At 36.2% G+C, this 27791-nt stretch overlaps 1 protein-coding gene and 1 pseudogene across 2 annotated transcripts in view; both read right to left on the bottom strand.

Moving 5' to 3' along the window:
* The window catches only part of GNAQ (G protein subunit alpha q), a 341433-nt gene that overhangs the window by 61186 nt on the left and 252456 nt on the right, over positions 1–27791 (bottom strand). For both annotated transcript variants that reach the window (XM_074394627.1, XM_039461277.2), the window contains exons 4-5: positions 26287–26415; positions 23187–23316 (exon numbers count right to left, since the gene is read on the bottom strand). In XM_074394627.1, the coding sequence (XP_074250728.1) occupies positions 23187–23316; positions 26287–26415 (259 nt within the window). The remainder of the gene's footprint in view (positions 1–23186; positions 23317–26286; positions 26416–27791) is intronic.
* LOC141583710 (solute carrier family 2, facilitated glucose transporter member 3 pseudogene) lies at positions 193–23180 on the bottom strand (annotated as a pseudogene).

The raw sequence follows: 27791 nt of genomic DNA, 5'->3' as shown, positions 1-27791 counted from the left end.
TATGGAGAAAAATCCTGGTCTCATAAAACTAGCTCCTTTATTTCAGTGAACTCTTTAATTTGTATTACTTCTAAAAGATGTTATCAGTTTTGAAGATATTTTCAGTAAATTGACAGAAAATGGATGTTTTCTAATAGTACTGTTACATTTGCTAAGCTTCTTTGACCAGACATTTGTACTTATTCCTCCATCTGCTTGTAACTCCATCTTATCTTTCTGACACCAATCAGAAAAAGAGAAAGTTGCCTAAAATGCCTTAAAAAAAAAAAAAAAGACACATTCTTGCTCTATCACCCAGGCTGGAGTGCAGTGGCACAATCATAGCTCACTGCAGCCTCAATCTCCTACACTCAACTGACCCTCTGGCCCTCTGGTTTCAGCCTCCTGAGTAGCTAAGACTACAGGTGTGTGCCACCATGCCCAGCAAATTTCCTTATTTTTTTTTTATAGAGACAGGGTCTTACTATGTTGTCCAGGCTGGCCTCCAACTCCTAGCCTGAAGTGATCTTTCTGCCTTGGCCTCCAAAAGTGCTGGGATTATATGTTTCAGCCACCATGCCCGGCCCAGCTTATTTTTATTTAATTAGATTTTAATTGATCTTTAAGATTTCTTAATTTATCTTTTAAAATAATTATTTCTTTAATCCATGTAAAATGGATTTCTTTATGTAAAAATTTAAAAATGCAGTTAAGTAAAATGAATAAAACATAAAAACAAAATGACCTTTACCCTAACTATTCAGAAATAATACCTGCTAACAGTCTTAATTAATCTTCCAGGCATTTATGTATGGACCTATAATAAACACCTGTATTATAGATCTTTAAAAATCAGATGCATGCTGTACATGCTGTTTTGAAATTATTTATATCAGTATTATCATGAGTGACTTTCTCTCTAATATTAATTATACATCTATAACCATTTTTAGCATCTGCATAGTATTTTATTTTTTAGGTATACTCTGAATTTTTAAATCAATCTCCTACAATTAGATAATTTAGTTATTTTCATTATTAACAACTTTGAGCAATGTTGTCTTTGGGTCATGTAACCTAGGAATCAATTAGGAATAATATTTCTAGCAGTGACATTTCTGGATCAAAGGGTATAAACACCTCAAAAGATTTTATATATTGTCATACTATTGGCAGATTGTAACAATTTACCCTCTATTAGCAGTATCTAAGAATGTTCACTTCTTTTCATTCCTCTTTTTAATCTTTGCCACTGTAACAAGTAAAAAGACACTTTCACTCTTCAATTGTGTTTCCATAATTATGGTATGCTGAGATTTACCTTTAAAATTCATTTTAGATACTTGGGAGGCTAAGACACGAGAATCACTTGAATCTGGCAGGCAGAAGCTGCAGTGAGCTGAAAGTGTGCTACTGCACTCCAACCTGGATGACAAAGCAAGACTCTGTCTCAAAAAAAAATGTAGAGACAAACTTACGCAATGGTGGAATAAAGATATCTAAAAACCTACCCTTCCACAAAAATGGCAAAAATTGTCAATACCAACTTTTTCAGATATCTGGAAATTAACCACATGCTTGCAACAACATAACATTTATTCAAGAAAAACAGCTGAATCTAAGTGACAATAGCTTGCTTTATGGTGTTTTAACTGGTGTTCCTCCCATCTCCCTTTTCCAGCTCTGCAACAGCCTTAAAAACCAACAGCTTCTCAGCCACAGTAGCTGTGAAAACCAGAAGTAACACATTAAATGTAAATGAACTAAACATGCCAGTCAATGGGCAGAGATTGGCAAGATGAATTAGAAAATGACCAAACTATATGCTGGCTACAAGAGATGTAATTTAGATTGAAAGATGTAATTTAGATTGAAAGACACACAAAGTAAATGGGTTGAAAGAAAAAGGACAGAAGACGACATACCATGCAAACAGTAACCAAAAGAGAGCTAGACTAATACCAGACAAAATAGACTTCAGAGTAAAAATTATTATTAGAGATAAATAAGTACATATAATAAAGATTGAGTCAATCAAGTAGGCATAACAATTGTATACTTGTAGTAACAATGTGTGTGCTGAACAACAGAGCCACAAAATACATGAAGCAAAAATTGACAAAATGGAAAGAAACAGACAATTCAACAATAGTTTGAGACTTCAAGATTCGTTTTCAATAATGTATAGAACAAAAAGAATATCCACAAACAAAAAGAAGATGAAAAATACTGTAATCCAACTACAACTAACATACATCCTTAGAACCCTCTACTGAACAACAGCAGAATATACATTTTCTCGCATGTTCAGATGGCAGTACTCCCCAGACTGATCTACACGGTCAACATCATTCATCCCTATCACATCCCAGGTGGCTTCCTTTATTTCCCCCCCAGAAACGGACAAGCTGATCTGAAAATGCATGTGGAAATGTAAAGGACCTACATAGTCAACACAATCTTAAATAAGAATACAGGTGAAAGACCCACACTTTCTGATTTCAAAACTTACTACAAATGACAGTGTGGTATTGACTTAAAAACAGACATGTGCATCAGTGCAACAGAACTAAGAGTCCAGAAATAAACCTTTATGTTCATGATCACCTGATTTTCAACATGGGGGCCAAGGCAATCCAATGCAGAAAGAAGAGTCTGATAGTAAATGGTTCTGGGACAACTGGAAAACCACTTGCAGAAAGAATAAAGCTGGACCTTTTCTTACACCATAAAAAGATGGTCCTGACTTAACAATAGTTCAATTTAAAATTTTTCAACATTATGATGGTGTGAATGCAATATATATTCATTAGAAACTGTAATCTCATTGTAAATCAAAGAGCATCTGTACAAAAACCAGCCAAAATGAATCATATACTAAAATATAATGTAAGAGCTAAAACTACAAAACTATTAGGAGAAAACAAAGGTGTAAATCTTTGTCACACTGGATTAGACAGCTTCCTTAGGTGTAACACCTAAAGCACAAAAACAAACAAATAAAAAAATAGATAACCTGAACTTTACCAAAATTAAAAGCCTTTGTGCTGCAAAGGACACTACAAAGAAAGTGAAATCCCCACAGAATAGGAGAATATATTTGCAAATCGTATTTCTGATAAAAGTCTAGTCTCCTTATATATAAAGAATGCTGACAATGCAATAAAAACACAAGTCTATTAAAAATAGGCAGAGGATCTAAGTAGACATTTTTCCAAAGAAGCTATACAAATGCCTAATAAACACCTGAAAACCCCATTAGTCTTTAGGGGAATAAAATCACAGTGAGATACCATCTTATAACCACTAGGATGACTAAAATAAAAAAGACAAACAATAACAAGTGTTGGCTAGCATAAGGAGAAACTGAAACTCTCATACATTGCTGGTAGGATTGTTAAATGGTATAGTCACATTAAAAAGAGTTTGGTAGGTTCTGAAAATATAATCATAGAATTATCAAATGATGTAGGAATTCTAGTCCTAGGAATATACACAAGAGAAGAGAAAATCATTTGAATAATTTGAATTACCTGTTCTCAGAAAAAACTGTATATGAATGCTCACAGCAACATTATTTGTAATAGCCAAAAAGAAAGTAAAATCAACTCAAGTATCCATCAATAAGTGAAGGTAAATAAAAACTTTTATTTTTCTTACTCTTACTTGATCTGATAACAGTTCTAATAACAGCAACAGTGTGTTCAATTATGTATGTTTTTATATATACATACTTTTATGTATGTTTAGACACACACACAAGTGCATATCCTCTATATTAGGGAAATTAATGACAGCAACGATGCAAGGGATGGAAGAAAAGGATTAAAAGTATTTTGTTATTACAAGGTACTTGTGCTACCCATGAAGCAGTACAGTATTCTTTGAGTGTGGACCTGGATTAGTTGTAAATGTATACTGCAAACTCTAGGGCAACAACTAAAATAAGTAAAAAAAAAAGTATAACAGATATGCTAAAAAAAAAGAAAGAAAATGAAACTATAAAAAATGGTCAATTAAAACCACTAGAGGTAGAAAAAGAGCAGAAGACAAAAACAGGAATAAAGAACAACGGGAAACTAGAAAACTACAACAAACATGGTAGATGTTATTGCAACATATTAGTATGACATAAACATATTTTAAATGTCAATGGTCTACATATACCAATTAAGAGACAGAGATGGCCAGAATGGATCAAAAAACAAGACCCACATATGTTGTCTATAATAAACCCACTTTAACATAAAGATATAAATAGAATAAAAAACAAATGAAGGAATATATATGACGCTAACACTAATGAAAAGACAAGCAGCAATACACAAGTAGCTATATTAATTTCAAAAAGAGCAGGCTTCAAGGTATGCAAAGTTATTAGGCCTTACATAACGATAAAGGGGTCAATTCTCCAAACAACTATAACAATCCTTAATGTGTATGTGCCTAACAAAAGAGCATCACAATATGTGAGGGAAAAACTGATATAACATCAACGAGAAACAGATAAACCCGCGATTACAGTTAGAAACTTCAACATCCATCTATCAGAAATAGACAGATGCAGCAGGCAGAAAATCAGTAAGAACATAGCTGAATTCAACAATGCCATTAATCAATTGGATATAATGGTCAGCTGTTGATTACTTTATCCAACAACAGCAGAATGTACATTCTTCTCAAGCTCATAGGTAACAATCACCAAGATAGATCACATTATAGGCCATAAAACATATCTTAACTAATTTAAAAGAATGGAAATCACACGATATCTGTTTTCATACCACAATGAAATTAAACTAGAAAACAATAACCAAAAGATAGCTGGGAAATCCCCAAATACATGGAGATTAAACAATACACTTCTACATAATACATGGGTAGTCAAAGAAGTTAAAAAGTATTTTGAACTAAATGAAAAATTAAAATACAACTTAACAAAATGTGAATCCATGCTTTGAGAGACATCTATAGTATTAAATACAAATATCAGAAAAGAAGAAAGATCTAAAATCAGTATCTAAATTTCCACCTCAGGAAACTAAAAATAGAAGAGCAAAGTAAATCCAAAGCATGCAGAAGAAAATAACTAATAAAATTTAGAGCAGAAATCTATGAAATTGCAAACAGGAAGTCAACCGAGGAAAATCAATGAAACCAAAGCTGATTGTTTGAAAAGATCAATAAAACCAACTCGCCTCTAGCCAGGGTAACTAAGGAAAAAAAAGAGGCAGGGGGTGCACAAATTACTAGCATTAGAAATGAATGAGTGATCACTACAGATCACATGGACAGTAAAAGGATAATCAAGGAAAACTCTATGCCCAAAATTTGACAACCTAGATAAAACAGACCAATTCTTTGAAACACAATTTGCCAAAACTCCTATATAATAAAAGTGATGAGCTGAATGGGCCTATATTCAGTAACTGAAATGCAATCAATAATTAATAACCTTCCCGAACAGTAAACAGCAGACAGATGGGGTCACTGATCTTTTTCTTTAAAACAAATTTTTTAAATTGGCCCATAATAATTGTACATGGTGGGTACACAGTGATACAGCAATATATATAATGCATAGTGATCAGATGACGGTAATCAGCATATCCATCTTCTCAAGTGTTTATCATTTTTTTGTGTTGGGAACATTCAATATCCTCCTCCTAGGTATTTCAAAATACACAACATTTCACTGGAAAGTACAATCATCTCAAAGTGCTACAGGACATTAGAACTTATTCCACTTATCTACCTGTAATGTTTTATCATTTAACAAATCTCTCCCTGTCTCTCCCTCCTCATATTCTTGTCACCCTTTAGTATCCTCTGTTCCACTTTTTACTTCCATGAGATCTACAATTTTTTTTAAGCTTTCACATATAAGCATATGCAGTGTTTAACTTTCTGTTGCTGGCTTATTCCACTTAATGTAATATCCTCCAATTCTAACCATGTTGCTGCAAATGACAAGATTTCATTATTTTTTTATGGCTGGATAGTACTGCACAGTGTGTATATATTCTATATTTTCTTTATTCATCTGTTGATAGGCACCTAGGTTGATACATTGGCTATTGTGAACAGTGCTGCAATCAACATGGGGGTGTAGATCTCTCTGATATAATGACTTCTCTTTCCTTTGGATAAATGCCCCACAGTGAAATTGCTGGACTATACGGTGGTTCAATTTGTACTTTTTTGAGGAACCTCCGTATTATTTTCCATAGCAGCTGTATTAGTTTACGGTCTCACCAATAGTATACAAGAGTTCCTTTTTGTCCACATCCTCACCAACATCTGCTATTTTTTGTCTTTTTGATAATGGCCTTCCTAACCTGGGTGAAATGATACTTCATTGTGGTTTTAATTTGCATTTGCTAGATAATTAGTAATGTTGAGTTTGTTTTTTTTTTTTTTTCACATTTTTGCTATTTGTGTGTCTTCCTTTGAGAAATATCTCCTTGGATCATTTACTCATTTATTAATTGGATTTAAAAAAAACTTTTTGCTGTTGAGATGTTTGAATTCCTTGTATATTCTAGATATATATTAATCCCTGTTGGATGAATGCTTTATAGATATTTTCTCCCATTCAGTAGGTTCTTTTTACTCTGTTGTTTCCACTGCTGTGCAGAAACTTTTTAGCTTGATATAATCTCATTTGTTTTTGCTTTTGTTGCCTATGCTTTTGAAGTCTCGTTTTTTACATTCAGAATTTGTATTTTAAAACAAAGAATCAGAGTAACATTAATAATAGAAAATCCATATGGAAATATTCACAATCTGCTCAGTGAGAAATGGGAAAACAACTTCCTTGCCTTACTGCCAACCTACTGTTTGAGGAGCCAGAAGTTGACAAGAAGTTGGAAGGTCACCTTTTCCAGCAAAACTCTATTCCATAGCTATGCGTATTTTTATTCAAAGGCTCTATGACCAGAGGGAACAGTGAGAAACGAGAACCAAAATACTGTTATTGGCAAGGGTTTGGCTAAAGGGTCCGATATGTGTAAGCACCAAGAAGGAAAAGGGAGATTGAGCAACATAAGAAAAAGGGACTGCAGGAACAAGCACAGAGAAAACAAGTAAACAAGAACCTACTTCGACCCAGAGCAAAACGACAGCACACAGTGCACATACATTCATCCCCTCAAGTGTGGGCCACACTGCACAGTGACTCAACTGTCTCAAACATGGTCTATGAGAAAGATTCTAGTTCCCTAAGGGCACTCGGCGTAAGACCACAGTGACACGGTACCAGACATACACAAGCATGCTGTGACCCTAAAGCAACAACACACTTCAGATAATAATGGGTCAGAAAAAATCCTCTCCCAGAGCTGAGGTTACAAATTCCAAGTTAGCTATAAACATTCTTTGAGGAATTCCTTGAAAGGTATGAGTTAAAACAGCAAATCAACAACTAAAATCTCCTAAAGAACAAAAAGGGGAAATAATGAATTTCTATCAAGAACTAATTTAGGTTTTTCATTTGGATGGCTCTCCCACCAGATAGGTGGTGGGATTACTTCAAAGGTAATGAGTCTATTACAAGGAAGAGTTGTTTGGTCTGGTAAGGGAGAACAGGCTTTCTAGAAATAAATTTCCCTTCCCTCGACTTCATCCAAAATTAGAAACTATCAGCCATCATTAACTACAATGCCCATATTAGTTAATAATCCTAGATTTCAAGTACTGCATGTAAACTATTATCTTTTTTTTTTTTTTTTGAGACGGAGTTTCGCTCTTGTTACCCAGGCTGGAGTGCAATGGCACGATCTCGGCTCACCGCAACCTCCGCCTCCTGGGTTCAGGCAATTCTCCTGCCTCAGCCTCCTGAGTAGCTGGGATTATAGGCATGCGCCGCCATGCCCAGCTAATTTTTTGTATTTTTAGTAGAGACGGGGTTTCACCATGTTGACCAGGATGGTCTCGATCTCTTGACCTCGTGATCCACCCGCCTCGGCCTCCCAAAGTGCTGGGATTACAGGCTTGAGCCACCACGCCTGGCCGTCAACTATTAAAGAAAAAAGCTTCAAAGGAAATCAGTAGCTTTATTATATAGGCATATGGCATTTATGAGAAATTAAACTTAAGAGTTTCCATCTGAAGGACAGAAATTGTTAAGAGGTAACGTGCAGACCTCAGGCACCACATCATTTACCCTCCAATAATGAACTACATTTCTCCCTAAATGCTTATTGCACCTTAACCTCTCCAGCATCCAATCTTCTACTCTTTAGCCTCTCTTTAAGCACCTCCTTCTAATCTCAATTTCCTTCTGTTTTTTTATTTATTTGGCAAAATTACACTTAAAAAAATTAGTATTTCCACCATACCGCATGTATACCTATGGAACAAATGTGGACATTCTGCACATGTATGCCAGAACTCAAAAAAATATATATATATATGTAATTAAACCATAAGATAAAATAAATAAAACTCAAGTTATTTGCTGTGTGGAGATGTATGGAAGTGAGGAAGGTGCTCTTACATAAACTCCCTCTGCCTTCCACATTCGTATGCGTATCTGCTTCCTGGTAAGTCTGAGGTTGGGGGAACTGCACCTTACTTTTCTCTACTATATCCCCTAGTGCAGAAATATTGGAACCCAAGGGAGTAAAAGCTGGCAAAGTTGTCATATGCCAAGAGGCCAATTCCTCCTGAAATGAAGGTAGGTTCACTTGATCTCTCCTAAGCAGAAGAGAATGTCCAGGAAATAAAATATTTTAAAAGCCATTGAAAATCCAACAAACCCCAGCCTTGGGGTGCTCAAGGAGTGCATGGGATAAGACATGAATCAAGTATCAGCATTCAGAAGCAGTCCTGGGCTCATCCTGATGAGGTTTCTCCATCATTCAGAGACAGGTGGCTTTCCCATGATGCAAGGGAGGTAGAAGGAGGCATGAGTGAGACATTGGTGGTGGTCTCCTTAGCAGGATGGATGCCATCCTTCCTGGGTCTATCTGCACCATGTGCCTGCCCTTCAAAGGCCTGCATGATATCCTCCAAAGTCCTGCCATGGTCTCATGGACTTTGAAGAAGGTAAAGGTTAAAAAGGTAATGAGGAAGACAGTGAAGATAATAAAAACATAGGCTCCTAAATAGCAAGCAGCAGAGGGAAGAAGCAATCCAAATAGGAAGCTGGAGGTCCACTTGGAGCAGCCGATAACTGCCATCACAGCTGGGCAGGGGCCCTGACTGAAGAGTTCAACCACAATAAACCAGGGAATAAAGACCAAGATAGCCCTAATACAGACAAAGCTCATCCCATTACAATCATCTTTTAATAACAAAAAAACAGTCGTGTATGGGACAAAAAGCCATCCCTCCAAGATCTACCACATGCAGAGTCCTTCTTCCTGCCCTTTCCACCAAAAACAGGAAAACTACAGTGAAGACAGTATTAGCCACACCTGTGCCAATGGTGGCATAGATGGGTTCTTGAACACCCGCATCCTTGAAGATTCCTGTTGAGTAACAGAACACAGCATTGATTCCAGAAAGCTTCTGAGAGAGTTGGAGCACGATGGAAATGATGATGGCCTGTCGGCAGCTGGACACTCTAAAGAGCTCCAGCACAGTGACTTGCTTTTCTTGTGGCATTCATGCATTCTCATCGTTCATCTCCTGGATGTCCTGGGACACATCCTGGGTGCCCCTACAACCACTAAGCATTTTCCTCTTCTTTTCTGTTAATGAGCAAAAATCTGGGACTTTTAGGGCAAAATGGAAGGGCAGCACTTTGTAGGATAGCAGTAAGGATGGTAAAGCCCAATAGCACTGGCCACAGCTCTTCAGACTCAAGGATGAATTCCAGACCAAAGACCTGGGCCACTAGAATTCCGACAACAATGCCCAGCTGGTTTAGAGTACCAAAGGCACCCTGCAGGGCAGTAGGCGAGATCACTCCAATGTACACTGGCACAAAACCTGTGCATAGTCTGCAGAAGAGGTCAATAACTAAGTGACCCAGGATCAGCATTTCAAGCAACTCAGCTACTTTACACAATCCCATAAAGCAGTCACCAGTGACAGCCAACAGGTTAACGATCAGCATTGAATTGCATCTGCCAAAGCGGATGACAAAGAATCCGACGTAAAAGGAGCCAATCGTACCACCAAGGGAGATGGCCACAGACAAGGACCAGAGAGACATGAGCAACATCTCAGAGGGAAGGGTATTTGCCTTGTCCCTCAAAGTGCTATTGATAAATTCCTTTATGATCATCTCAGGAGCATTGATGACCCCAGTGTTGTAGCCAAATTGGAAAGAGCCAATTGTAGCAACTGTGTTGGCAAAGATCAGAGCTGGGGTAACCTCTGTGCCCCTATGGCCCTAATCTAATTCTTTTCAAGTCTTCAAGAAAGATTTAGGAGTGTGATTCCAGACACATTTTTCAACCAACGAATCCTTCAAAATGTCCTTCTCAGCAACGGGTTTTCTCCAGGTCCTCAGGAATGGTCTAAACTCTTATAATTACAGCATTTCTTTGAAGTCTTATTCAAAAAATCTTTTCCCAGACCTGTGTCCTGATGTTTCCCCTATGTTTTCCTCTAGTAGTTTTGTCTTTTATATTTAGGTCTTAGATCCATTTTGCATTGATTTTTGTAAAGGGTGGGACATGGGGGTCTAGTTTCATTCTTTTGCATGTGGCTATCTAGTTTTCTCAACACCATTTACTGAAAAGACTGTCCTTTCCCCAATGTATGTTCTTAGAACTTTGTCAAAAATCAACTGGTTATAGACATGGGGGTTTATGTGATTTCTACCAAAGATTTTAAAAAGAAATCTCAGTAATTGTCTATAATTTATTTCAGAATATAGAAGCAAAGGGAATACCTTCTAACTCATTCTTTGAGGCCAGCACTAACCTAATACCAAAACCAGTCATTCCGAGAAAGCTACAGACCAATAACTCTGATGACACAGATATAAAATTCCCAACAAAATATTAGCAAATCACATCTAGCAACATATAAACATAATTATACATCATAGTCAAGGGGATTTATCCTAAGTATGCAAGGCAGGTACAACATTTGGAAATCAATTAATGTAATCCACAGGTCAATAGGCTAAGAAAAATATCATATGGTCATACCAACAGATGCAGAAATATTTGACAAAATCCAACACCCATTCATGACAAAAACTTGCAAGAAATTAGGAATAGAAGGGTACTTTCTCAACTTTATAAAGAATATCTACTAAAAAACCTACAGCTAATATCATATTTAATGGTGAGAAACTAGAAGCTTCTTCGCTAAGATCAGGAACAAGGTGAGGATGTCTCCTCTTAACACTCCTTTTCAGCACTGAACTGAAAGTCTTAGAAAATGTAATAAAATAAGAAAAGGAAATAAAAGGTACATAGATTGGGAAGGAAGAAAACTGTCTCTGTTCTCATCTGAAAAAAAACTAACTTAAAAACTCATGGAAATATTAACTGATTATAGCTAGATTGTAAGATACTACACAAAAGTCAACTGCCTTCCTATATCTCAGAAATAAACACGTAAAATTTGAAATTAAAAATATCACTTACATTAGCACCCCCAAAAGTAAAATACTTAGGTATAAATCTAAAAAAAAATATAAGAACTATATGAAGAAAACAATAAAACTCTGATGAAAGACGTTAAAGAGAAATTAAATGAAGAGGTAGTCTGTGTTGACAGACAAGAAGCCTCCATATTGCCAATATGGCAACTCTTCCAGTGTCATCTACCCATTCAATGCAATCCCAATATAAATCACAACAGTTATTTAGCAGATACTGCCTAACTGATTCTAAAGGGTACATGAAGAGGCAAAAAGATTCAGAATAGCCAACACAATATTGAAGGAGAATGAATCAGAGGACTGACATTACCTGACATAAAGACTTACTGCAAAGCTACAATAATCAAGACAGCATGGTACTGGTAAAATAACAACAAATACATGAGTGGAACAAAAAGGAGAGAGAGCCCGAAAACAGACCCACAGAATTATAGTCAACTGATCTTTGACAAAGGTACAAAGAGACAAAAAAGTCTTTGTATCAAATGGCTCTGGAACAACTGAACATCCACTTCCTGCCTTCCCACTGCTTGGTCCTCACTCTTAGAAAAACAAGGATCCTGTTCTGTCTTCTAACCTAGGGCTAAGAGGCAGGATACTAGCACTTCCAGTTTGCTTCCTGTATAACTGTATTATTTTAGCACAGAGCACTTCTACTTTAAAAAAGAATTATTTTTGAGCTGGGTATGGTGGCTCATGGCTGTAGTCCCAGCTCCTAGCTACTTGGAGGCTGAGGTGAGAGGATGACCAGAGCCCAGGAGTTTAAGGACAACATGGGCAACACAGCAAGACCTTGTCTCATAAAAAAAAAAAAAAAAAAAAAAAAAAAAAAAAAAAAAAATTCTTGATGACAAAGGAATTATCAGAAATATATAAAAATTTCAAACTAATAACACATAATAATAAAGTCTTAAAATAGAGAAGCATGAGATTAGAAGAAATACACAAGGTTACAATTACAGTGGGAGATTTGAAAATAAGTTAGTCATTGAGGGCAAAACAAATGCACATTTTGTTTTTCAGAGGGCTTTATCTTTTTTTCCTACAAAAAAGTGAGAGGATGGTTTTCCTTTTCTTTCTTTTTTTTTTTTTCCTGACAGAGATCCATTTTGGTATACTTTTATGAGCCAACCAAGCTACAAAATACTTTCATGATGCAAGACTGGTAAGGTAATTTGATATATATCACACAGTGTATACAATTTATACTTTGCATATATTTTTATTTTATTCTATTTAGGATTAATGTGTATCTTAAAATAAAAGTTTAATACATTTTAATTTTCCCCAAAGTTCCCAAATTATATAAATGGGTAATTCCTACCCAAGTGATTTCAGTATTGACAAAAAATTTTTTGTCAGTGGCTAGGTACAAATGTTCATAATGCTAAAATGTTGGTATTAACATTATTTTTTTCAGTGTATTCAGAATTGACGGAATTTATAAAACATGAAACAATACAGATAATTCAAAAACAAAAAATTTGTTACAATAAAATATACATGTTGTACACTATAACTGAAGGGAAAGATTCCTTAAGGAGGACATGATAAAAGACAAACTTTAAAAAAGACCGATAAATTCAATGTAGTGAAAGCCATCAAAGAGCAGAAGTTATTTGCAAACAGTGAACTTAGAAAGGATGTGCATCACTAATTTATAAAGAATTCCTTGGCCGGGCGCGGTGGCTCAAGCCTGTAATCCCAGCACTTTGGCAGGCCGAGGCGGGTGGATCACGAGGTAAAGATATCGAGACCATCCTGGTCAACAAGGTGAAATCCCGTCTCTACTAAAAATACAAAAAATCAGCTGGGCATGGTTGCGCGTGCCTGTAATCCCAGCTACTCAGGAGGCTGAGGCAGGAGAATTGCCTGAACCCAGGAGGCGGAGGTTGCGGTGAGCTGAGATCGCGCCACTGCACTCCAGCCCCTCGGTAACAAGAGCGAAACTCTGTCTCGGAAAAAAAAAGAAAAAATCCTCTATATTAATAATAAAAAGGGCAGAATAATAAAAAAATAACATAGAATTAAATAAAGACTTCAAAAAGATTTCCATGGCAAATTATTCAATCTGATTTTAATTAGGGAAAGACAAATCCATACCACAATGATATGCTATTATACACCCAACTGAAATGTCTGAAATTTAAAAGCTGATCTACGTTGTCTAAGGTATGGATCAACAAGAACACACACACTGTTGGTGGGAGTACCAATTCTTCCAATGTTTAGACTGTTTGGCAGTGTCGTTGGGCTGAAGAGTGACTCTCAGAAAGGTATGTTTATGTCCCAACCCTAGAATTTGTGAATGCAATCTTATTTGTCAAGAGGGTCTTTGCAACAAGGATCTTGAGATGAAATCATCTTGGATTATGTTGGTGGGCCTTAATCCAAACCACACTTGTAGGGCAAGTCCTTAGAAGACACAGAAGAGGAGAAGATGGATACAGAGGAGAAGGCCAGGTAAAGACAGAGTCAGAGATAAGAGTTATGCAGCCACAGAAAGCTGGAAGTCACCAGAAGCTGGAAGAGAAAAAGAAGAGATTCTCCCCTGGAGCCTTAGGAGGAATTTTAGCCCTGCTAACACCTTGATTTCAGACTTCTAACCTCCATAATGGGAAGAATAAGTTTCTGTTGTTACCCACTGAGTTTGTGGTGCTTTGTTTAAAGAGCCCTAGGAAGCTAACACAGGCAATATCTACCATAGTTGAACATACGTATTCCCTGTGAACCATCACAGGGAGCTGCTGATAATATCTATTTCTTGTGATGGATGGTGACTACATGGATGTGTTCACTTTGCGACAATTCATCAAGCTGAATACTTATAATCTATATACTTTTCTATACATGTATATGCCAATAAAAACATTATTAAACACAATAAAAAACAGCCATCAGTATGACAGTTACTGTGAGTTAACTGATCATGCAGACAAGAAATTAAAATTTAAATAACTCAATTAGTTTGTTATAATAGACATAACATAGAATTTTGCACCCCAAAATGTAAACTCACAATCTGAAGTACTAGTGAAGTACTTATTTGATGAGCTGATCTTAAAATTCAAATAAAAGAGTAAAGGACGAAGAAAAACCAAGAAAGCTCCAAAGAAAAATGTAGACAGACAGATTTTATCTACTAGATATTAAGATTATTATAAGTATTGATTTGGTAACTTTTATATTGGTAGAGGATTAGTAAGTAGAGCAAACAAATAGCACAGAGAAAGACCTGTGCATATAATAAAATTTGATACATGTCACATGTATCATTATTATCAATGGGAAAGAACAAAGTTAGAAGACTTAACAAATTAAAAATGTATCTGCTTAAAAGCCTCAAAGAACTAAAAGGTAGTGAAGAATTATCAGGCCAAGGTTTGGGAAAGAAAAATAGGTCTAGAGAAGTGAGCACAGTATTTGGAGTCAATTTTCCCATGAAGGTATTTGCTGTTTCTGGAAGCAGCAGCTGAGAGGCTGAAGGGATGGGACTCCAGTGAAGCATCTTTGCATTGCACTATAGTTATTCACCAGGAAGACATGCCTGAGTAAACAAGCATAGGCAGGGATGACAGCTCAGCTACCTAGTCACCAGAAGGCTAAAATGGAACAGACTGGTAAGATGTGAAGTGAGAGGAACTTTCAGACATTGCTAAGAAGGTAAATTGTTCATTCATTTTGGAAAATACTTCGGTTTTATCCATTAAATCTAAAGATATGCTTACTCTATGAGCTTGTAATCCTACTACTAGGTACATATCCACCGGAAATATACAACCACGTACACCAAGAGACACATAGGTGAGTATTCACATCAGCATTATTTGTAATAGCCCCAAACTGGAAACACACCCAGAAAGTACATAAATAGTAAAATGGGAAAATTATGGTATTTTCATGCAACAGAATACTACATAACAGTATAAATTAAATAGAATGCATATACCTTACAGACATAATATTGAGCAAAAGAATCCAGACACAAAAGAAAACATACTCTTTGCTATCCGTTACATAAAAGTTTAAAATAACATACTGTCTTTACAAGGTTCAAAAAATACACTAGTTTCTCTTTGTATAAAAGTGAAATTAAAACTAAACTATGGTATTTAGGGAAGCAAAATGTGTTAAAATGGAAAAGAATGGAAAGGAGGGAAAAACTAAAAAGAAAAGGAAAATAATTACCTGGGTGAGTAGTAGCTACCTGGCAGGAGAGGGCATTTGCAGGCATCAATGGTCTTGGCAAAGTCCTATTTCTTGACAGCAGTGTTAAACAGATGTCTGTTTTTGTGATAAACCACTGCTGTATTTTTGTGTACTCTTCTTTATGTGTGTATTTCACAATTATAAAGGTTAAAAAAGTGAAGAAAAGATGGATGCGCTTACCATCCAATAAATGGTATTGACACAACTGATAAAAGAATAGCACGAAAATGTTAAACCCTTACTTCCTATCATGCATAAAATCAATTATACATATTTAGGAAGCCTATGAAAAGCAAAACCTTATAACTTCTACTAGGAAGTAAGCGATTCTATCTTTATATTCCTAGGGAAGAAAATGAATTCTTGAAGAAAATACAAAAATATAACCAATAAAAGAAATGAGTGAGTTGATCACATTAAATTAAAACCCTTCTATTGGCTGGGCACAGTGGCTCACACCCGTTATCCCAGCACTATGGGAGGCTGAGGTGGGTGGATGACCTGAGGTCAGGTGTTCAAGACCAGCCTGGCCAACATGGTGACACCCCATCTCTATTAAAAATATAAAAGTTGGCCGGGCAGGTTGGCGCATACCTTTAATCCCAGCTACTTGGGAGGCTGAGGCAGGAGAATCACTTGAATTCAGGAGGTGGAGTTTGCAGAGCCAAGAAAACATCACTGCACTTTAGCCTGGGGGACAAGATCAAAACTCCATCTAAAACCAACCAACCAACCAACCCCAAAATCCTTCCGTAAAATAAAGCGAAAAAGTGACAAATAATTTCCATATGTGTAACAGTATTTCCAGAATAATTTTAAATTGTGCCTATATCAAAAACAAAAAGACAACTCCATTAGGGGTTAGGGTAAGGGGGAGACAACCAAGCAAGACTAGGGAGAGGTAATGTGTGTTACGAACAACCCAACTGACTAAGGAGTATGTGAAACACAGCAGGACATAGTAACATAACAGAGTGGATATGGTAGTTTAAATAAATGAAACAGTCATGAGTAGCAACAGGAAAAAAAATCTCAACAACAATGTTAAGTGAAAACAAAAACAAATTGCAAAATGAAGCCATTTTAATAAAATGTATAACAATGCATAATATTTAGAATCCAAGATTGCTCAGTGACACATACACATGTAGTAAGAGTGAAAAACTATGCCTAGGAATGATAAATGCCAGCTTGAGGCCACTGGCTTCTGGGGAGGGAGAGAAATGAATCAGGGAGGGCTACACATGGCCTTTAATTGTATCTATCATTTTATTTGTGTGAAAATGAAGACTGGAAATGGGTAGGTCAAAATTTTAAGTTCTCTATAATTATATAGTCTGTTCTCTCACTAAAACAGTTTATAGAAATAGAAGTAAACAAAATCCACTTTCCGAGCTATTCTAAGTTTTATTCTTGTATCAAGCTGTGTATTTAGACCACACAGTATTAGCTCATCAGATGCCTTCATGTTATGGCACCGTCACTGAGAGACGCTAAAGAACCAGCCTTTATGAATTCTAACATTTGGTTCCCTTGAGGGATATTATTGTGAATCTGATTTACTTCCTTCCACGGCATCTCCTTTTTAAGCTGCAGGAGAAGTCATTTGGGGCTCAATACCTGAAGAAACTAATTTGAATATCTATTTGTTTTTTATGCTAAGGACACAGTGAATCTTGTAATAGGCCGTGATTATCTCCTTCCATTGGCTGCTAAGAGATGCTTGATTAAATCTGTGGCCTACCACTAGGAAAGGTACACAATTGTGTGATTCATATTTTAATTCTTAATCTCACCATCCAATCTTAGTTACTGTCCTTTCATCCAGATTGTCCACGTGATTTCTTTTATCCTACTGTGTATGGAATATATGGTTACACATACAGTAACATATAGACATAAAAATAAATTTTGACACATTTTATTATATTAAAACTTATAACTTCGGTTCATCAAATGATACCATGAGAAGAATAAATGGCAAGCTACAAATTGGAAGAAGATATTTGTAATACATATACAAAAGGTTCACATCCAAAGAAAATACGGAACTCCTATAATAAGTAAGAAAAAGATGACCCAAAGGAAAAATAGACAAAGTTGGTAAATGGTAGAACTAAAATTCTCAATTTGAAGTATTTTACCTTTTTAAAAAAGTATCATTTGAATTATTATTTCTAATGCTATTACCTAGTGACAATGATAATCACTGTTTACACCTTAGCTTTGGTAGAAAATCTTCCAAATTCTTTTCTTTTTTGCAGAGGGGCGAATAATTGTCCATATAATAATTTTATATTTGTAATTAGCTGTCATTACAAATCTTGCATTATATTAAATATACTATTCCACAATAGGCCTTTTCACGTAACATAATTCATCTTTTAAAAAAAGCTACTGCATAGATAATACTGTATAAATTCAATGTAAATTCTTTAAAACCTTTTCAATTTACATGCACACAAAAAGTGTTCCCGTGTATTTGCCTCCCTATACCCTGACCAGCACTAAGTCCAGGTCTCTGGGGCAAACTCATAACTGGGTAATCAGAAAACTTCCTTCTAGTGTAAGAGAAGCAACCGGAACAAAGAGATGAGGAAGGAGTACAATAATGAGGAAAGAGAAAAGCCAAAGAATGAAAGGTGAGAGGAGCAGTTTAAAAAAGGAACAAGTGGCTGAAAATGAAGAAGGTAATGAGGAAACAGGAAAGAGGTTAAATATAAAAATGCTGGGTGTCTTTCAGGAATATCCTTATTAATCAGGTCATGAATCTGAGCCAAGTGTACCAAAGGCATAATTTGTTTAAGATTCAATAAAGGCAGGCTTGATTCAAGTAAATTAATGATCAGAGACCAGGTATCTTCACCTAAGCTTTTATTTTTAACTACTTACATATGTTCTTTAGGTCTTTCCTTTGGAGTTCGAGTTTTTTCTCCACATTTTTAAGTCAGGTTTCCTCCTAAAGCTGAATGTTATCTGAAGAAAATTCCCAAAAGCTCACTCAACAATTTTTAGAGCAGAACAAAGTGTATGTTTCGCACTTTTAAAGAAAGTGGTCAAACTTTGACTGCAGCTGAGTAACTTCAAAATGGCTTCATTTTAAAACCTACTAGAAGAGATGCATCCAAAGGAAATGCGTATTTTAGACTAATTGTTTTAAGATAGTTCAAAATCAAATGAGTAATACAGGAACTCTATATTACTGGTATAGGATCTCTGGCTGGTCTACTACTACCTAGCAGTATAAGAAGAGCTTAGAGGTAAAGGAGAGTTATTTCAACTCCTTCATGAAAGGGCAGGATTTTCATTACACTTTCACCCTCTTTGTTGCCTTACAGCTCCTCTTGCTTTTTCTCTGAGGTTGTCTCTATGGAAGACACCGTGAGAGATGGGAAAGAAAGCTGGTCTGGAAGGGTAGGGGACCTGGCCTTGAGTGATCTTGGCGCAGGCCTTCATCTCTCCATTCCTGTAACCTCATCGTTATGACGCACGGCAGCAAACCTGATCTATCCCTCCGTGGGGAGGTCAGCTGGTAGATTCAGATGAGTAATAGCTTCAGCAAGTTTTGGGTTTAAAGTGCTAAGGTATTATAAATGTCTACACTCTTTCTTTTACTTTATCAATTGAGCAACTGCCAAAGTCAGGTTTGAAGGATGAATAAATGTTTAGAACTAAGGTCAGGGAATCCGCCTTGATCAAAAAAGAGAGCCTAGGGCAGGGAGAACTATCTTGACATTTTAATAAAATAACGCAATTCCTCATAACCATTTCAAGATGATTGATAAATTGAAAGCTCACATTCAGAAAGGATGTGGAGGAAAAAAAGGTCTCAGTCTTTGAGATTCTGTAAAGGGCTTAGCCCGTAAGACAGTCATTGGGACAAAGGCTGAGAAAACATCTTTGTAGTAGTGCTCAGATATTCATGAAACAGAAAACCAGAAAAATAAAGACTAAAAGGCAATGTTTGGATACACATTGATAAACTAAAATACGATTTGTGCATGTCTTATTGTGTGCTCTGGGCTTTCATGGGGGCTGAAATAATGTACCCATGAAAGGATTACAGTTGAATAGTGGACTCACATGCTGGTGTGTTATCACAGGGAAAATAAAACAGCAAAGCAAATACACAAATCAACACTACTCTACCACGCTGGGTATTCCAGCCACTATTTGATAACATATTTCCTTCTTTGAAGGAAAAAAGAAATTAATTCCCCAAACAACAGAAAGGCTGAGAATCCAGGCAGATAAAAACAGACCTACATAAAACTGTGACGATTAATATATAAGGTTTTAGAAATATTAAAAAGCAAAAGCAGTAATCTAAAATGCTTCCCTTAGCTGCTTTTGTCTGTGGTCTGCAATGCATTTTCCACAGTTTTCTGTGATAAAAAGAAAAGCTGTCAGAATTCATCCTAGGTTTTTCTCACAAATATATATACCAAGGAAGGGAGGCACAACAAAGTCTGCTTTGGATTAAAGTTATGAACATCAGATTTCTAAAGCAAGAACAAAATGTTTCTGGAGCTTACTTCAGTTCTGTCTACCCAAATCCAAAAATGCTGGGAAAACTAGAATTCTGTAGCACTGAATTTTCTTAATGATTAAGGAAGCTGAGAGGCAGTGACATTATCACAGATTAGTACAACTGAAAAAAAAAAAAAAAAAAAGGATAATGTGACTACATCCCAACATTAAAAAATATTTTTGCCAGTACTTTCTAATCACTAATGGTGATAGGTGTGGCTAATATGGATGAAGGAATTAATGAATAGCACTTTTCTCACGATCCCATACTATTATCAGGCTTGACTAGAGGTCTCAGAAAGTAACAACATGCTGACTCTCATCTTACAGTATTACAACCTAGACTTTCAAAAGATTCACAAGTAATTTTAGGAAGTCCCAATGAAAAACATGATAGCTTTATTATTTTAATTTGCAATTATTTAAAAGTAGCATAAGGCATCACCATAGCAATCAAAGGAACTGGGACGATATTTTTAGATGTTCTTAGTACCTGTACATTGAACGTCAAGTTACTGTGGGAATTTAAATTATAACACATGATAATCAAAACAATACCATTTTATTCTAACATAATATACTTTTATATAAAAATCTAATCACTATTAGCTGTATCTGGTGAAAAGTGGAATAAATGGTCTATAATGTTCAGATAACTGAAGAACCAGATTCAATTATGTTCAACTGAATTAGATGATGAGTTGCCAAAGGAATCCACTTTCTTTTCTATTTTGATAATTTTAAAGTGGTAAACTGGTAAGTATTCAATCATGACATACACTTCTTTATATATAATGAATTTATCTTGTGTAAAATGTGTATTAATAAACACTTCTCTTCCTCTAGCTATTACGTAAACATCAGAAATAAAGTCACATATGCTTCTTATATCTCTTGTGTAGCTGATAAATGCAAATTTTATTTTACTGGATGGCAAATTAAAGAGGAAAAATGACAACCTACATAACAAAGGCTTACCTTTCCCCATATGGCTTATTCTGACCAAAAGATTATCTCATTTATAAGGTCTTTTAGGGCAGAGTTGATTTTCTTACCCATTTTTGTGACTTTTTAGATACTCTGGTACCCAGCATATAGTAGGGAAGCCCTCAAAATATGATGTGTCTTGATACAATATTCAAAAAAACCAGAAGTGTTATAATAGATTTGTTCCCAAAATTTTTAGTATGTTTAAAATACTACATCCGGCCGGGCACGGTGGCTCACGCCTGTAATCCCAGCACTTTGGGAGGCCGAGGCGGGCGGATCACGAGGTCAAGAGATTGAGACCATCCTGGTCAACATGGTGAAACCCCGTCTCTATTAAAAATACAAAAATTAGCTGGGTGTGGTGGCGCCTGCCTGTACTCCCAACTCGGGAGGCTGAGGCAGGAGAATTGCTTGAACCCAGGGCGCGGAGGTTGCAGTGAGCCGAGATCACGCCATTGCACTCCAGCCTGGGTAACAAGAACGAAACTCCGTCTCAAAAAAAAAAAAAAAAAAAAAAACTACATCCAGGGATTATCTAACAACAATTAAGCACAGAGATGAAGATATACAGATAGATATATCATAGCTAAAATTCTGGTATTAACTGCCTTATATGTTGGTAACTTACTGCCATATATTATGGCATGCTTTTAGGCACTTTGCTTTATAGTTACTGGGGGAAACTGACTGATAAGCCTCATTCTTAATCAGAAGTCCTTCGGTTGACTCCAAAGCCAATATACTCGCAACTCAGGAATGATTCTGAAACACATGAACAGGTAACTCTCGGTTCTATATGAGATATTGATTCATGGAAACTTTATCAATCCTATACACAAAAGAAATACTTTAGCGGCTTGGATATGTATTTTAATGGAGATATTAATACTGGGAGAAAAATACTTAAAAGAACAAGTCAGGAATTCTTGTGTACCTAAAAAATGTACTATATTAAAAGCATAATATGCTAGATCCTATTTTAGTCAGCAAATGAGGATATCTCACTTCCTTCTCTTTTTTTTTAACCCTATTATTAGGATATTTAATATTTATTATTAACCTATCACATTGCAATCTCTGCCTCTAACAGGATATCAATGGCATCTTCTCTGTTCCCCCAACATACACATACACATGCACACAACTCCAGCTCAGAAGCACAGATTTCTACACCCCTTAATTATCTTCCCTAATTAATTCAGACTTGTCAGGTCTTTACCATCCTCAAAATCCACATTTATACCTGTTAAGTTTCCCTGTGTAACAGGAAGGAGATAATAATACTCAATCCGTTCTCCAGACAGGCATATTAAGGACACTTCTTCAATTGCTCACTGCTTAGTAGAGACAAAATTATGCAACAGACTAGAGAATTCTATAAGAACAGAAAGGCCACATCACCAAGACATTTCATGGCTCACAATGAACTGATTTAGAGCCCAGCTGCAAAGTCATTCACATTTGCCAAGAGAGGTTTTGAGTACTCTTTGGGGCCCACCCATCACACAAACAATGATTTAAACAAAATGAAAACAAAACAAAACAGAGTGACTCACTCCAACACTCCCAGTTCTGTCCTGTAGGAAGAAGACTATAGAATGATCTGATGCTTGGCCTAGAATTTCCATGTTATTTTCATTTTTAGAACCTCTGCATAGTGTTAAAAGTATCAAATAGGCTCTAATTAGGTTTGAACACACAGATCAGCTCATACATCTGACAGAAGAGCTGACCACTCTGAGTGTACCATGTGATAACAGGATTATTTTTGGTTATTTTAAAAGACCTAAAATCAAATTTCAAGAAAGCAAAGAAGTCAGTTCACCCCATTCCCCACACCCTACTTGCTATCATTTACTTGTGTCAGATAATAAAATGATAATCCATTGCCTGTCTAAAGAACACTTACCTCATTGTCTGACTCCACGAGAACTTGATCATATTCACTAAGCGCTACTAGAAACATGATAGAGGTGACATTTTCAAAGCAGTGTATCCATTTTCTTCTCTCTGACCTTTGGCCCCCTACATCGACCATTCTGCAAGGTTAACAATACTCATATTAATAACATATAAAGTAAAACTAATAAGTCAACATAAATATAGCACTGCTTACAAACTTGGGGAAAATACTCTCTTGAATGACAATGATAATCCGAGTCAATTCAATTAATACTTATTAAATAACTACTAATTTCCTATTACCTAATATTCAAAATCAAGGCATTCTGGGTAATATATCATGGTGGTTATAAGAAAGTTACCAGTGTATATGAAAACTGTAACAATGTAAAAAAAAAAAATTCTTATCTGTGCCAAGCAAAATGGTATTTTATTTAATGAAGCACCCAGGAGTCTAAAACAGAATGGGTTTTGTGTGATGCCCTATTGGCAAGTACTGAACTTCAGTTTCTTTTCCTATAAACTCAGAAAAGAAGATCTTCATGTATTTCTTAAGGATGCTAGATATGACTACAAGTATACTGAAAATATGTGGGGTGCCACACATTTCAATATGGGTGGTATGATGCTTCCACTAAATGCAAATACAACCCCACTCATCCTTCATTAGCAGGTTAAACATTCTGGGCAATTTTTTCCTCCCAATATTGTAAGAATTTGGCACAGGTCTGGCCATGTCAGGTAACACAGTACGCTAACCCTTGTGTACAAACCAATTCACTCACATGCTGGAAATGAAGTGTAAGTGAATGAAGATACTACATGGTATAAGACGGAGGCCATGTTGCGAACCATTTCAATTATTTGTTTTTAACACACCAATTCTGTGCTGAATTACTGCTCAGAAACCAACACTGCCATCGATTAATTTGAGTGACAATGTATTTCTGAAAATATCTAGTAATGCTTGGCACTGAGTCAAAGTTTCTCCAAATTGTTGAATCTGTATCTTGAATGAAATGCACATAATGTTCACAGAAAAAAAACAAAAACAAAAACAAAAAAAAACAGTCTCAGAGAATGAGAGGTTTAAGTACAAAAATTTGAAAGTAGGGTTCTTTAAACATTTGTTAAAATTGCAGTTGCTCCTGGTGTTTTCCTGCTTCGTGGCATTAAAGCTAAGCTAAGAACTCAAGGATCTTCTAAGTGATGGCTCGTAAGCCTTGTAAGGCACAGGAGGGAGCTAAGGGGCAAAACAATAGATCCAGGGAGATCCATGTACTACAGACATCAAAGCCAGAATTCTTAGATTTTCAGAAGTATTAATGCTGGCTCTTCCCTAATGCCAAGGCGTGAATAATATGTTACTAATTTACATGAAATCCTCATTCCATGAAACCCTGTCACACTGGGCCATAAAAGATGCTTTTGATGATGGTGAAAAATTATACTTCTAAGTCATTACTTTTACTGTAGTGGCAAAAAGTGTACTTCAAAAGCTAGTGCACAAAACGTGAAAAAACAACTTGTAATCTGATTTCAGAATCCACTAATTGCGAAGCAATAAGGAGATGAAAATTCCCATGAAATGTTATGTTTTCTGAAAACATTTTGTAGCTTGGAGAAAGGAAATCTGGGTGTCTCAAATTAAAGATTTCTAAATACTATAAACTTAAAACCTAAGTAATACAGAATGCTGGTGCTACAAGGAACTCTGGAGATCATCTAATGCAGTACAACCATTTTACAGATTAAAACACTGAGGCTCAGGAATAGTTTCAAAACGCCACCTACTTTGTGGCCATGTCTATTAGACTAATGTATGGCAGCCAGATCTGACCACATGTACAGAGACCAATTAGAATAAAACACAGTGTCCTGGCAAGAAATGAAGGTGGGCCTGCTAATCAGAGTCACTTGGCAGAGTGACACAGGAGACGCTGACTTCTACTTCATAACCAATATTGCACACATCCATCTTCAATGGGATGGGCGTGCTTAGAAAATCAACTCTCCACACTCCAAGACATATTCTCATTTTTCAAATCACCATGGAGTTTGTATTCTAACTAAAAGTACAACTGAGTGATTGCATAATAAGAGATTAAATGGAAGTACATCAGTATTGTTTATTTTTTCTCATCCTAAAAACAAAACAACAGAATGCTTCTGTTGAAGTATTATCCAGACAGAACAGCAGCAGGGAGAGACGAGGTAATAAATTCTCATTCTATTTTGCTAGGTAACCAAAGTCATGTCTCTTGAAATTTTTCAAGCAACGTATTTTATGAATGTAAAATGTCACACATTTTTCTTGCTGCTGAAAAATCGTGCATTGGTGCAAGAGGACTTAGGAAAAACACCAGCATGAAAACTTCTGACAATACATGATTTCTGTGAGTGACAAAATCGTAAGATCATTCACATCTTACATCATTCTAAAAACATATCCATGGTCCTTAAAGGTAAAACGGCTGCCCAAAAAACTACAGTTAAGACCAACAGTTTATTTATGGATTTTACTCAATCACGAACAAAAACTAAGATTTTATTGATTTCTTAGTGATTTAAATTGAAATGTAAAACGCACCAGTACAGTACATCTTTCTCTCTTTTTTCTCTTTTTGAGATGGAGTCTCACTTCGTCATCCAGGCTGGAGTGCAGTGGCACAATCTCGGCTCACTGCAAACTCCGCCTCCTGGGTTCAAGTGATTCTCTCACCTCAGCCTCCCAAGCAGCTAGGATTACAGGCGCCTGCCAGCACGCCCGGCTAATTTTTGTAGTTTTGGTAGAAAAGGGGTTTCACCATGTTGGCCTGGCTGGTCTTGAACTCCTGATGCCAGGTAATCCACCCATCTTGGCCTCCCAAAGTGCTGGGATTATAGGTGTGAGCCACCACACCCAGCCTCTAGTACATCTTTCTGTTTCCTCCTTCAGGGATATGTTATTTTATTTGGTAAAATGATAGTAATTGGTATAAAGGCTATCTTGTTTTAAAGCCTACACATGTTTTAAAGCCTACACATGATTTCAGTATCTACAGAGTTTATCAAATGTACTCAAGGCATAAAATCTGGGAAATAGGTTTTATGGACTCAGTTACTACCTGAAAATGACACTTTGTAAGTCAAAGGGGTATTCGATGATCCCTGTGGTGGGGACTCGAACTCTAAGCACATCTTGTTGCGTAGGCAGGTAGGCAGGGTCAGCTACACGGTCCAAGTCATTAAGATAGCTAGAGGAGGGAAGACACAATGAGAATGTCAGTGACACCATCACACCAAAGCTGTCTACGGAAAGGGAAGGACAAAAATGAGTCCTAAAAGAGAAGTAAAAAAGAGAAAGAAAAAGATCAGAAAGTGGTAGAGAAGTCTGTGGAAAAGAAAGATAAGGTCGACCTTCCATTACTGGAAGGTTATCTATCTATAGATTACCTATACACCACAGTTATCATTTCTTCTCTTATTATCAATTAGAACTCATACTCTTCAGAGGCAGGGAGTGGGAGAAAAAAAGAAAAAGAAATTCAAATAAGTTTCCTATCCTCTACTTGTTTAGCAGGTCTGGTCGTCAAAGCAGGAGTTTAAAACAAATAGTTTTTAAGATAACAGAGTTGCACATAAGGTCAGAATAGGTCCCACTCCCTGCCCGCAAGAACATCAGAGTCTTTTCCTGGAATGAATTTCATTATTCCCCTAAGAGAAGACAGCAGGATACAGTATCCTAAATTCTGTCCAAGGCCTAGCCTAAGTCATTCATGATTAATGTGAAGCCATGACATTTCTAGTTACTGCAGTAATAATGTGTCTAAGGTCAGATATTCCCAATATTTGAGTCACCACACCTTACCTTTAAATTTATCTGGTTATATGACACTTGATACTTTTCCCTTCCCTTAAATTTTTTTTTCTCTTGAAATAACTTTAGACTCATAGGAAGTTGCAAAAGAATTACAGAGCATTCCCTTGTACCGTTCACCCAGCTTCCCCTAACAATAACATCTTACATAACCATAGTACATTATCAAAACCAGGAAAATGACATTGATACAATACTATTAGCAAAACTACAGACCTTATTGAATTTTACCCATTGTTGCATACTCATATGCATATCATATGCATATATTATATGTATGTATACAGTCATCCCTCACTATTTGTGGGCAACTGGATCCAGAACCTCCTGCACATATCAAAATCCCTGGATGCTCAAGTCCTTCATATAAAATGGCACAGTATTTGCAGATAATGTATGCATAGTTCTCTCCTGTATCGAAATCATCTCTAGGTTACTTACAATGTAAATGCTATGTGAATAGTTGTTTTACTGTAGTATGTAGAGAATAAAAACAAGAAAAATCTGTACATGTTCAGTAAAGACACAATTTTTTTTCTGAATTTTTTTGATCCACAGGTGGTTGAGTTCACAAATGTAGAATCCATACATACAGAGCACTGATTGTATTACGGGGGGTATCTAGTTGTATGAGAGTTTATATGTACAGATTTGTATAATGCCACCACAATCAGGACACAGAATTGTCCTCACTACAAAGAAACTGCCTATGTTACCTCTGGCAGCCAGACAAATGTTCATCAGTGTAATTTT

Source organism: Saimiri boliviensis, chromosome 2, assembly GCF_048565385.1.
Source record: "Saimiri boliviensis isolate mSaiBol1 chromosome 2, mSaiBol1.pri, whole genome shotgun sequence".
Lineage (NCBI taxonomy): Eukaryota > Metazoa > Chordata > Mammalia > Primates > Cebidae > Saimiri > Saimiri boliviensis.
Note: the sequence above shows the minus strand (reverse complement) of the source record. Positions and strands in the feature narration are given on the sequence as shown.